The sequence below is a fragment of the Chrysemys picta genome, chromosome 3 (assembly GCF_011386835.1).
Source record: "Chrysemys picta bellii isolate R12L10 chromosome 3, ASM1138683v2, whole genome shotgun sequence".
Classification (NCBI taxonomy): domain Eukaryota; kingdom Metazoa; phylum Chordata; order Testudines; family Emydidae; genus Chrysemys; species Chrysemys picta.
The window spans coordinates 31,504,669-31,518,102 of NC_088793.1; the positions used below are offsets into that span (position 1 = coordinate 31,504,669).

The 13,434-nt window shown below is 43.2% G+C and overlaps 1 protein-coding gene across 9 annotated transcripts in view; it reads right to left on the reverse strand.

Annotated features, from left to right (window-relative positions):
• GREB1 (growth regulating estrogen receptor binding 1) overlaps positions 1 to 13,434 on the reverse strand; it is a 159,680-nt gene that overhangs the window by 12,475 nt on the left and 133,771 nt on the right. For all 9 annotated transcript variants that reach the window (XM_065587683.1, XM_065587687.1, XM_065587688.1 and 6 more), the window contains 6 exons: positions 11,136 to 11,238; positions 9,434 to 9,592; positions 7,631 to 7,773; positions 5,414 to 5,575; positions 2,900 to 3,104; positions 1,561 to 1,735 (listed from right to left, as the gene is read on the reverse strand). In XM_065587683.1, coding sequence (XP_065443755.1) covers positions 1,561 to 1,735; positions 2,900 to 3,104; positions 5,414 to 5,575; positions 7,631 to 7,773; positions 9,434 to 9,592; positions 11,136 to 11,238 — 947 coding nt within the window. The remainder of the gene's footprint in view (positions 1 to 1,560; positions 1,736 to 2,899; positions 3,105 to 5,413; positions 5,576 to 7,630; positions 7,774 to 9,433; positions 9,593 to 11,135; positions 11,239 to 13,434) is intronic.

Here is a 13,434-nt window from a genome sequence, read left to right on the forward strand (position 1 = left end):
TTCTTAAAATGAGCATGTGCTGAGTCATCATCCAAGACTGCTATAATATGAAATATATGGCAGAATGCAGGTAAAACAGAGCAGAGGACATACAATTCTCCCCTAATGAGTTCAGTCGTAAATTTAATTCACGCATTATTTTTTTAACAAGCATCATCAGGATGGAAGCATGTCCTCTGGAACTGTGTCCAAAGCATGAAGGGGCATACAAATGTTTAGCATATCTGGCACCTAAATATCTTGCAATTCTGGCTACAAAAGTGCCATGCAAATGCCTGTTCTCACTTTCTGGTGACATTGTAAATAAGAAGAGGGCAGCATTATCTCCTGTAAACAAACTTGTTTGTCTGAGCGATTGGCTGAACAAGACATAGGACTGAGTGGACTTATAGGCACTGAAGTTTTACATTGTTTTGTTTTTGAGTGCAGTTATGTAACAAAAAAAATCTACATTTGTAAGTTGCACTTTCACAACAAAGAGATTGCACTATAGTACTTGTATGAAGTGAATTGAAAAATACTATTTCATTTTTACAGTGCAAATATTTATAATAAAATATATACACTTTGATTTCAATTACAACACAGAATACAATATATACAAACATGTAGAAAATATCCAAAATATTTAATACATTTCAATTGGTATTCTATTGTTTAACAATGTGATTAAAACTGCAATTAATTGTGATTACTTTTTTTGAGTTAATCACGTGAGTAATTGCGATTAATCAACAGCCCTATTAAGTAGGAATGTGCTTAGTCCCTAACTGAGGTAATTGGTTGCACTGTTAATTTGTCTTAACTTGTGGCCAGTTTCCAGTGTGATTAAAAAGATACAGTGCATGGTTCCCAGAGGTAAAAGACCTTGGATTTTCCTGATGGGCCATGGGCTCATGGGGTAGAGGGAGATCTTGTAACCCTTGTGGGCTAAGGCCTGACATCCCCACCCTTCTGCATCCCCTGTCTCCCTCATGGGTGGGGGAGGGGGGAGGACTCAGAGAGAGCTGAGTCCTGGGAGGGGGTAGTTGAGGAGAGCCTAGCCTCAGTGATGGGTTTTATGGTAGGAGCCCTGTAACCCCTGCACTGAAACCACTTAATGCCTGGTATAGGTGAGCGTGGCTGATGGGCAGGTAGTGCCCCTCCCCTGTGGTAAAGCTAAATAAAAGTTCTGGCCTGCCGCTTAAAATCCATCCATGTGTGTCTGTACTCATTGCACCGCTGTATCCGGATCAACTGTACATGTGACGGCCACCCCTCTTGGCCAACACAGCTGGGACTGAACCACACAACTCCAGAACCAAAACCATGAGTCACTCCAGCCTGAACTGAAGTGCCAAGCGGTATGGCTGAAGCTGTAGACTGGGCACAGATGGGAACTAACCTACATGCAGACAAATAGATCAAGAAATATTTCTCTGTCACCAGGCAAATATTATACCCTACTTGTTACACAGAGTAAAAGCCTTGCTGTTTCCATGATGTCATTTCAACAAGTTGTGCTTAGAGTTTAAAGCGATCAGCTGAAAAAAATCATGTTCCTTCATTATGGTGTTTTACCTTTTTCTGTCTCCTGAACAATCGATTTCTACTGCATTCCACATAACACAGGAATCATCCGAAATGACAATGAAAGGCCAGATATCCTGGGGTTTAATCCCCAGTTCTTCTTGCCGATTTCGTTCTAGTTCCAGATTGTGATAAGACAGCTCTTTTATTAGAAAGTGTGCAGCACCTGAAACCCAAAACAGCATAAACAAGAGGAAAATTCTGAGATGGGAGGTGGAGGTGGCAGGGGCAGGAGTTGTTTGTTGATAAGTGCCAACCTTTCAAATGTTCATGGAGTACAGTGTGGCTTGCTCACGCTGAAGGTTAATAATAATATAATATAAGGATATACACCTATCTCATAGAACTGGAAGGGACCCCAAAAGATCATGGAGTCCAGGCCCCTGCCTTCACTAACAGGACCAAGTACTGATTTTTTGCTCCAGATCCCTAAGTGGCCCCTGCAAGAATTGAATGCACAACCCTGGGCTTAGCAGGCCAACGCTCAAACCACTGAGCTATCCCTCCTCACACTACAAGGATGGTGATTAAAGGACTCCAGAGCCAATCTGTCACCATCCCCTACCAAACGCAACTGAGTTGACAGGTGTGGGTGTTGTGTCAGGCTGCTAAGGCCACATGGGACACCACTGAGGAAACTAATAAGATGAGTTTGATTTTTGTGGTGGGAATTTATGTGATGCCTTTAAACAGTGAGGGACAGATTTACCTCCACTGATACCTCCTGGCACCAGCCACTGCACATGGGGATGGACCCACCTAAGTGATGAAAACCATAATTCCCTCTGTCTGTCCACCTTGGGGGTCCCACCAGAGCAGACTCTGGGTGCTCCATAGAAACCCTTCTGGCAGATGCTACCTAAGAAATGCACCGGATCAGTGCATTATTAGGCACCATAGCCACTCCCCATCCCTGGCCAGCACCAAACTCATTTAAGGCTATGCTAGTCAGCTATGAGCCCTGCTCAAGTTCCACTGCCTTGAGATGCTGCAGTCCCTCCCACTGACAAATGTCCTGTGGCCAAGGATCCTCTGCTGCATGTTGCACCTGGGAGAAAATGCCCCAGAGTCACATGCCTTCTTCACTAATGTTAGCATTATAAGGTTAAGTAGGAATGACTTATCAGGTGTTAATTGATTTTGCATTTACTTGGGGTACAATACAGTTAACCACCTATCACAGTAAAGAAGGAGGGTGTGGTTTCTGAAGCACAGTATATATGGTGAGATATACTGTGTTGCAAGAGATCACTGATTACAAACCTCTCGGTGAGGGCGTCTGTACAATAACACATGTGTTTTACCTTTTTTTCCTCCTCCTAATACCTACCTACTCCAGCACTGTTGAAAATACTCGGCAGCACTAGCATGATGTGGTTCGGCCAGTATTTTTTATATATGGCCATTTCATACTCCTTGACAACTAGGACATGCAAATGGCTGGCACCATCCATTGCATGATACAGGTTGAAAAGTCCATGTTCATGACGCCCAGTTGTGGGAGTAAAAGTGGGGCTTTTTATGTAATCCTGACTCTGTAAAGTAAATACAAAAATGAAGGATGAGTCTCTGTATTATGCTGAATATTATTTAAACAAAAAAGGCCAGATCCTCAGGTGGTGTAAGTCAGTGTACAATGGAGCTATGCTGACTTACACCAGATGAGAAACTGGCCTAATATCTAAATAAAAGAGAAATTAGGAATTTTTATAAGAGTTGGAAGAGAACAACTTCTATCAAGTGACAAAGAAAAGGGTCTTGATCGCTTGATTGGCTGGTAAGAGAGGGATAGATACATATATCCCCAGATGGGATTGCTAAATCTTGATCTACCAGGGATATAGGATCCTCAGTGGCTTGACAGGCCCTGAGGAAGGAAAAAGAAAGTAAAGAATAGAAGAATAGAAAGCAACCAGACATTAAGAAAAGTGAAAGAACAACGAGAAAAAGATTAAGATGATAAAACTTTACACAGCTATAGTGACCCACATCCAATGATCTCGTAGCACTTTGCAAACATGCATTAAGTCTTACAGCAGCACACCCTATGAAGAAGGTAAGTATTATACAATTTTTACAGATGAAAAAAACACAGAGAAATTAAGTGATTTGCCAAAGGTCTCATGGCAGATCAGAGGCAGGGATGGGAATAGAATCTGTGGAGACTTGACACCTAGTTCCAATTAAGTAACCATAGTAAATTGAGGGTGCTTCCGGTGGCACACAGTAAATTGGGATAATTTTGTATTCTCATCAGCTGAAAAACACAACTCTCGCTCAGATAAAAGGTGTTGCGTAACTTCAAGTTTGATTGCAGTCTGGCAGATGTATATTAAAAAATATGCTCCTACCTATCTAGGCATAAGCTGCCAAAAGTGAAGGATGGAGTATGGATCAATAACTTTTTTTGTGGACAGCTTACCTTCTGCACCATAAAATCTCGGCTGCTACTACTATTCCACAAATTGCTCCAGTAGTCTAAAGAGAGTATACTTCATTGAATCAGGCAGAGATTGTTCCGGGCTTGCATGGGTCATTGTACAGGCTCATATCAGAGACAAGACAGACTGCTCAGATTGATAACCTCTGCAGCTGTCTTCCCTGAAGCTACCATGAGGTTCTGCACGGTCACCACAGAGATTCTTTCAAAACTCTCCTTTATGTTATCTGGTGGAACCACTTACGCAGGCCAGGACAGGCAAGCCAGTGATAAATTGCTTCCTCTTATTTAGTCACAGGCTAAACAAAAACATGTACATTTGATTCTCAAAGCTGAGACCATTCCTCTCTTCAGTGTGTTTATCCAGAACCCTGAGAACTCCTGAGTCACTGCACAACAATCTCCAATTGTCATAGTCCCAGCTCACAAACAGTGTGTGCCCAGGACCAGCCTTGATTATGAGTAAGGCTATGATTATGTCACAGAGGTTGCAGAAGTCACTGAAACAGTGACTTCCAGCAACCTCTGTGACATTGGGGACCCCTGCAGCTGACCAGCCACTGCCAGCAGCGGGGGACCCTGCAGCAACCCAGCCTCCATGGGGGGCAGGGGACCCTCCCACAGCTGCCCAGCAGGAACCCCAGCAACTGACTGTTCGCCGCCGGTGGCAGCAACCCCTGAGCTGCCCAGCGGCTACCACAGGGGTCCCTCCTGTAGTGGCTCAGCTGCTGTGAGGAGCCAGGCCCCTCCCCGCAGCTCCCAGCCACCGGGGATGGCAGCAGAGGGACCCCAGAGCTGCTCAGTGGCTGCGGGCGGGGGGGGCCCTCCTGCAGTTCCCAGGCATGGGCAGCGGTGGCAGAGGTACCCCAAAGCTGTTCAGTGGCCAGGGGCAGAGGGGCCACCCGCAGCTCCCAGCCCTGCAGGGCAGTGGGGGGACCTGTCCAGCTCTAGCCCCACACAGTGGCAGCCACTGGGAAATGGGGTCCCTGCAGCTCCCATCCGCTGCAGGGGGGACAGAGTGCTGGATCCTCCTCCCTCCCTATTTAGTCAAAGCTGTTTTTAGTAAAAGTCAGGGACAGGTCACAGCTTCCACGATTTTTTGTTTATTGCTCGTGACCAGTCCATGATTTTTTTTCTAAAAAATATCCATGACAAAATTGTAGCCTTAATTATGAGTAAAGCAAGTATTTGTTTGGGACCTTGCATTCCAAGCAATTTCTGCAGCTTGTCTTCCTCTCCAGCAAGGGCACCCAAGGAGAAGGAAACAACTCACTGCCAGACCATTCTCACCATCTCCCGGCAGCAGAACCAGTAGTGAAGCTAAAGTATGATCGGACCCTACAAATCTTTAGATCAGCCCTGTCTATGCCCCATATGTGAGTATAAATATAGTTATCCATCTACCTTATCTGTGACAAGCGGTAACCTCATACTTTCCAGCTGTCTTCCTGGTTGACTAAAGACAAAATGGTGCTCCTTTGACTTGGGGATGATAAAATGCAGCTGGATCTCCTCTCCGAGCATGGAATAGGAAAAGGCAAAAGCATGCAGGGTGGACTCATAAAGCTGAGGGGGGGAGAAAAGGACAAATTTAATTATTAGATTCTAACTTTTCTTCTCAAGAGAGCACAGAACAGTCCATGGACATCACTAAGTCAGCGCCAAACCAGAAGGAAACCACACATGGCACAGGAATACTTTTTACCTCATAACTCATATTAATACTAATCAGTGACATTTGGCTCAAGCCCAACATATTCACTAAACAATTTACCCAGCTTCCTGGCCAGAAGCCGTCAATTTGCTCTTTGTTTCATCGATGGTAGCAAGGCTTGTGGGCCAACCTCATTTCTCAGTAACGCCATGTGCTATACAATAGCTGCAGTACTTGCATTGCTGATGCCTTTTTCTTCACATTCTAATAGGGTTACCATTCGTCCGGATTTACCCGGACATGTCCTCCTTTTTGTGCTAAAAATAGCGTCCGGGGGGAATTTGTAAATAACTCAAAATGTCCGGGATTTCCCCCCTCCCCCCGGCAGAGCAGAGCGAGCGGCTGGGAGGGCTGCAGGAAAGTCACGGGCTGGACTCTGGAGCAGCTGTAGAGGAGCCGGATCCGCCCTGCATTCTGAGCCGGCAGCTCTCCCCTGCAGCCTGGCTCCGGCAGCACTGTGCAGGGCCAGGGACCGGGTTTTGTTGTGCTGGGGAGCGCAGCCACGTGTCCGGCTCGCACAGAGCCCAACACCCTGTTCTGAGCAGCAGGGTAAGGGGGCCAGGGGGCAGGAGAAGGGGCAGGGAGGTTCTGGAGGGGGCAGTCAAGAAACGGGGGGGGCTTTTGGGGGGGAGTGGAGAAAGTTTTGGGCAGTCAGGGTACAGGTAGGGGGTAGGGTCCTGGGTGGCAGTTGGGGGGGGGGTCTTAGGAGGGGGCAGTTAGGGGACAAGGAACAGGGAGTCTTAGGTAGGGGGTGGGGTTCTGGAGGGCAGTTAGGAGCAGGGGTCCCAGGAGGGGGCAGTCAGGGGACAAGGAGCGGGGGGGGGGGGTTGGGAGTTCTGGGGGGGAGCTGTCAGGGGGCAGGAGTGGGGAGAGGGATCGGAGCAGTCAGGGGACAGGGAGCAGAGGGGTTTAGATGGGTTGGGAGTTCTGGGGGGGGGCTGTCAGGGGGTGGGGAGTGGTTGGATGGGGCGTGGGAGTCCCAGGGGTCTGTCTGGGGGTGGGGGTGTGGATAAGGGTTGGGGCAGTCAGGGGACAAGAGGCAGGGAGGCTTAGATAGGGGGTGGAGTCCTGGGGGGCAGTTAGGGGCAGGGGTCCCAGGAGGGGGCAGTCAGGGGACAAGGAACGGGGGGGAGGGTTGGGGGTTCTGGGGGGGCGGGAAGTGGGAGGGGCAGGGGCGGGGCTAGGGCGGGGCTCCTCCCGTCCTCTTTTTTGCTTGCTGAAATATGGTAACCCTACATTCTAATGAGCAGCGAACTGGAGGGTTTGTTTGAATAATCAGAGTCCACATGATGTGTATAAAATGCTCTCTGCAGCAATCAACTTACTATCTTCAGCAACTGCTCTGCCCCAGAGCAAATGTTAATAAACCCTAGGGGAAGGTTTACTGGGAAATCAATGATCATTTATAGCGGTTAGTGTAGAATGTTGACTATAGCACTTCATAGGTCAGTGGGAATGATCCAAGGAACAGTCGTGCAAAGTCCACAGAGTGAAACTGTTGACCTCCATGACCTTTACTGACCCTACCAGCCATGAATCTGGGTACCCAAAGAATACCAAAAGATATTCACAATGTGCTTTGTCATGCACTGCTGCCACTATCAAAAATTAATCATCACTAAGATAAAACATTTTGTCTAAACAAAGATCCCAAAACTGCAATCCAATCCACTCACACAGACCCTTGTGCCTGGGCAGGACTCCAGTGACTTCACTGGGGCTCAGTGCAAGTGCAAAGATCCAACTGCAGTATCAGGGCCAAAATGTATACATCAGTTCTCTATGGAAATGCTTATAGAGCAAATATGCAGCTTGGGTACCAGTACTGATACTATAAAGTATGAACAAAGTAATTTACAGATCTGCTACAGATTTACTATTCTAAATAAAAATTAGGCATGACTTACCTGATACCTGGGATTGAAGCCCATATATTGATGGCACTGTTCACAGTGGTGGTATGTATTGTATGCTGCATACTTAGATAATCTCATTCGAGTTGTCTGACGGCGCATATACATGTCCTCCTGTTTTCTGCCCATTGATCTGTCTGTAAATAAAAAATATTGGACTGTATTCATTTTAAGTATATTCTAGGGCCCATTATATCCCACCTGTGATGAATAAACTGTTTATGTAATCATCACAAGCCTGCATCGATAGTGGGAACACCAAACAAAATAGATATTCAGCCTGAGCTTTGGTTTTATTATGTGTGTATCGAAGGGGAAAGAAAATAACTGTAGATTTAAGTGCTTTGTCATGATGGGTTCGGTGCTCATTTATAATAACGCAGAGGTGCAAGTAAAGCAAAATTATTATTATTATGATTACTATTTGTTGAGTGCTGACTTGTGCTGGGCACAGAACAAACAGAGAGGAAGACACCGTCTCTGCTTTCACAGAGTGCAGTTTAAAATGCTCTCTGCGTTATTATAAATGAGCACTGAACCATCATGATAAAGCACTTAAATCTACAGTTATTTTCTCTCCCCTTCGATACACTGGGGGGGGAGGGTTAGTAATGGGATATCAGGTGGAAGGACAGTATCGTGGTTAATGCAATGGACTGGTAACTTGGGTTCTGTTTCTGGGAATGTCACACACTTATTGTGAGACACTGGGCAAGTCACCTTCAAATGCTCTAGTTTTTAGATGCCCAAACTGTGCTGGGCACCCACAGCTCCAGCTGAAAATCAGGCCCCATGTGCCTCAAAATAGAGGCAACTAAAATCAAAGGCTATTTTTGCAAATGTTGGTGCTGATCTCTCTGGGCCAAATTTACACAGGTATTTAGACATGTACAGATGCATATAGGTACCTTGTGAGATGTACAAAAGTAAATCGGAGTCCAGTGCCTAGCCCACTTAGGCACTTTTGTAAATCGAACTTGGTGCCTATCTGCATCTTCAGAAATAAAATTATCTTTGAAAATCTGGCCCAGAGAGGGAGTTGCTATCATGTAATTGATGTCAGAGCCAAATGAGGAGAGTGTCTAGTGACATTGTGATGTGGACTTTCATCTAGTTGGTCCTGAACTGAGACACCAACTCGTTTCACACAGCCCACCAAACAGCCATCAAATGGATCACTACTTCAGTGGACCACATTCAAACTGGTGACCTACAGTTCAATCCTAACTTTAGCCAAGGTAGAACATGGTTTTGGGCCCACTCTCCTAGCAGCTAAACAACCGGAAAAAAAAAAAAGCCAGCCAATCAGGAGTGGAGGGAAAAACCAGCCGAGTGCCACAGCAATTTGGAACCCCAGAAGTTGGTGCCTGCGCGGCCGCCCGGCTTCCCCACTCCTAGAACCAGCCCTGCACACATGCGGAGTCTTATTGAAACATAATGGGACAACTCAAGCAAGTAAATTTACTCAGATACATAATTGTTTGTAAGATTAGGGCCTTACTAGTGAAAGGCTACATAGCTTCCATGCCACAAAACACTCACATTGCTGATCCTTATGTGTTGTTCCTTATCTGACAAACTTTCAATCCTTTTTCAATTTAACCCTCATGTTAAAACTATAAACAATATAGCTCTGTACATTGTAATTACATATCGACGAAATCCTGGCCCCATTGGAATCCTGGCCACATTGCCATTTGCTTCAATAGGGCCAGGATTCCATCCATACTGTCTATAGTGGGTGCAAGTAAATAAATAAATACATGCATCTCGCTCTGTTATATTTAAAATTCTGACCATCACTGTTCATATTTTGAAGCCTTGTACAAATCAGACTTGCATCTTCATATTTCGGATCATGAATAGTGTAGTCAAAAGGTATCTTCTTAAATGTCTCCAAATCAGGCCACATGTCTCCTGGCTGGTGATAACATTGATCTGATTCTTCTTGGAGTTCTATAATAATAGTAAAAAAAAAAAAAAACCCAAACATGCAGTTTACAATAAATGGAATGATGTCTACAGTTTTACAGAATGCTTTTTTAAAGAGATGTGTGAAATCAATTGAAAGGTTCAAATGATTGCATAGAAAGATACCCCAACCTAAAGCAAGTCTATGCTATGCATATAGTTTAGGAGGTTATTAATTATTATGATTGTACTATTATTTCTTTTACTATTTTAAGGCAACAACATCTGTGAAGCTGTTTTCTGCAGAAAAACTAGTGATCATCTGATCAATTACTCAACATTCCTCACCCCTCAATGCAATTCTGCCATAACAGAGTAAAAGCACCAGTCAGAAGCCATCTGGAATCACATATGCACTGATAATAAAAGCACCACAGCAAGGATTTTGCTGGTAAAATGGACCAGCCAGCAGGAGTCTCTCCACTGACTTGGATACACTTTGGAGATAGAGTTTTCAGTTAAGGGAATTTGGTTTGTTCTCTCCCCCACTAGTAAGGAGTCCAAGATGTTTGGGGGCAGACCCTAAGCTGTTGCAGTGTCATAGTTCCACAGAAGTGACTGGAGCTATAATCATTTACACCAGCTGAGGAACTGCTGCTTGGAAACTAGAAGTAAATAGGAAACTCAAGCAGAGCTATTCACACAGGATGAAATTCCTCCCCATGCAGAGGGCCAGCCAGCATACAATGTATGATCCTCTTAGATTCTCCGTAAGCACTCAAAACAGGAATTTAAATAGCAACAGAGGGTCCTGTGGCACCTTTAAGACTAACAGGTGCCACAGGACCCTCTGTTGCTTTTTACAGATTCAGACTAACACAGCTACCCCTCCGATACAAGAATTTAAATGAGACTTACATGAGGCAAAAGCTTTGTACTGCTTCTCTGCACAGGGGAGAATTTTACCCCCAATAGTAAAAAAAATATCAAATAAATCACTGTAGTGATTGATCAAAGTAAATAGCAGAGCCTCGGAGACTCTAGAATTACATCTGGAGAAAGAGGGGAATGAGGGATATGCTGAAAAAACTGAGAATAGGATCAACTACTGGAAAGCAGGAATGTGTGTATGGTCTTTTCTCATTCATATGATCTCTTGTTTACCTAAAATGTATAATACAGTGACAGTATTGCTAATGGTTATAAATCTGTCAATGTTTCCAACTAACCCCCTTTTTTGCATTTGACCAAAAAATAATCATTCCAGGCTTAAAGTCAGTATATTGTTTCTCAGCATGAGATGAACCATTTTTAACATACAAAATGCTGCTGCCAACTTTCTAAGAAAAACAGATGTGCTGAGAGGAGGAGTGAGCTCTAAATGGAGAGAAATTAGCTAATCACAGGATTCCAAATTAGAAATTAAAATCCTTAACTCCTTAATTTAAGAACTCTAAATGGATTGCAGTAATGTAAATGAACTACAGTGTAAAGGTGAAAAGCACATGATAAAGTAGCCAACAACTGGTCCAATTAACAATGTGACAAAAAATCCCCAGAAGCGAATGTCTCTTCATCAACAACTTACTAATATTGATTTCTTCCTCATCATAAACATCCACTTCCGTCAGTCTAATCAGCATTCTGGACAAGATACTGAGGAACTGAAGATAGGCTCCCGTTTTTCCTATCTGTAACAAATATATAAATCAGAAACTAAACAGTTGTTTATCATGAATGCCATTCTGTCATTATTTGGAAACTTGGAATTGTAATCACTATTGTAATCTAATTTAAATGTAGGTCAAAGTCCAACTCTTAAATTCTGTTGCATATACATTCCTATTCCTGTACATTCACAAGTTTATATGGGATGATTAATGACTCATCTTGCACAGTAATGCGACTTTTATGCAGGAAATTAACATTCAAAATATACCTTATATGATACCCTTGGGATATAGGCATACAAATAAAAAAAACTCACCACAAGCAACTTCTCTCCCCTGAACTATACTCCCTACAATGGGCAGGAAAACACATTTTTAATAATCCAGACAAGTACATTACATGAAAATCTGCCAGGGAAAAGCACAATATAACTAAAGCTTTACCTCAATCCTTCCAAGCCTGTGCATTCATTGATTGACATATTGAGGCAACTGTCTATACTGAAGAATGTGTTGAAACAGGTCCATAGGACAAAGTGCATCATATCCACATAGTTTCTCTTTTCAGTCAGATATGATACGCAAAAATTTTATTTCCCCACAAAGCTTATGTGATCCGTTTTTTAAATTACATCAAACATCTAATGCTTTTCTTTTTTTAACCCAAACCAGAGAAGATACAGTCCTTCTCTCCACTATGCAGACATGCATTGCTGTGCTTTTGTACAATTTACTTTTGCACCTGATTTTACAAAGGGATGGGCCAATTACTCTCAGGCAGCAGATAGTTTAACCCAGGGGTAGGCAACCTATGGCACGTGTGCCAAAGGCGGCACACGAGCTGATTTTCAGTGGCACTCAAACTGCCCGGGTCCTGGCCACCGGTCCGGGGGGCTCTGCATTTTAATTTAATTTTAAATGAAACTTCTTAAACATTTTAAAAACCTTATTTACTTTACATACAACAATAGTTTAGTTATATATTATAGACTTACAGAAAGAGACCTAAAAATGTTAAAATGTATTACTGGCACGCGAAACCTTAAATCAGAGTGAATAAATGAAGGTTGCCGACCCCTGGTTTAACCAATGAATTGTCCTATCATCTTGCGTGTGAAGTTTACTGGACACAATGTTAAATAAATAAATAAATAAATAAATGAGCAAGCACCTAAACACAGCACTTGACAAACACTGGGCCCGTGACGTTAATGTGGCTTAGGAAGAAATGTCCATCTTGCAGGGATAAGAGCAGCTTTCATAAATCCTATTTGCACTTTGCCTTCTTTCGGTGTAATTCAACATTAAAAATTACACTGAAGACAACTTGATAATCATAAACAACAGTTGCCTCTTCAGTGCTCGGGCTTACAAATTAATTATAATCCTGATCCTGCTTCTATTGAAACTGTACAGTTTATTTCAATGGGAGAGCATGAGGCCTGATAATAAACTGACAGCAGTGCGGATCCTGCTTTCCTGATGTACCCAAGAATCCAGTTGCCATGAAATAACTATACTGGAGATTTGAGGAACGTAAGAAATGTAGGGTTGAGTCTAATGAGAGTTGTATTATTTTAAACAGTTATGGAATAAATGTTCATTTCACTTTATATTTGAAAGAAGGAGGCTTTGAAGCTAAAACAAGACAAAAATAACATTTGTTCTCTTTAAAAATGACAAACAGCAAACTGGAACCTGCACTTCCTACTAAATCAGATTTCTCTCAGAACAGTTGTTAACCTTGGAACTGATCCAAAGCCCATTGATTTCAATGGGAATTTTTTTATTGACTTCAGTGGGTTTTAGATCAGGACCCTAGAGCTGAAAATAATAGCTATATTATAGTGACTCCCTGGGTCCATTTATTTGTGAATCAACTAAACAAAAATTTCATATCTTGGAAATGATCCCTCCTCTAATATTTTATGCAAATGTGTAATTGATTGTGTTTAGTTCCAGGAGAGTATAGTACCTACATCGTCTCTCAGATTTGGGATTACTTCTATGTATCTTTATCAGAGCTTTCATTTCATCTGAAGTGACACTTGGATTTCCATTAAGATCATCAGTATTCTGTCAAAATTGGGTGAATTTGACAGATTCTCAGTTTGAGAATAATTTTATAGACAGTTTGACAGTAATAAGGTGACTCTGTAGCTCAGACATATGCCCCTCATAGCTGAAATAGGCAGGATATCATTACCAAGTTCATTT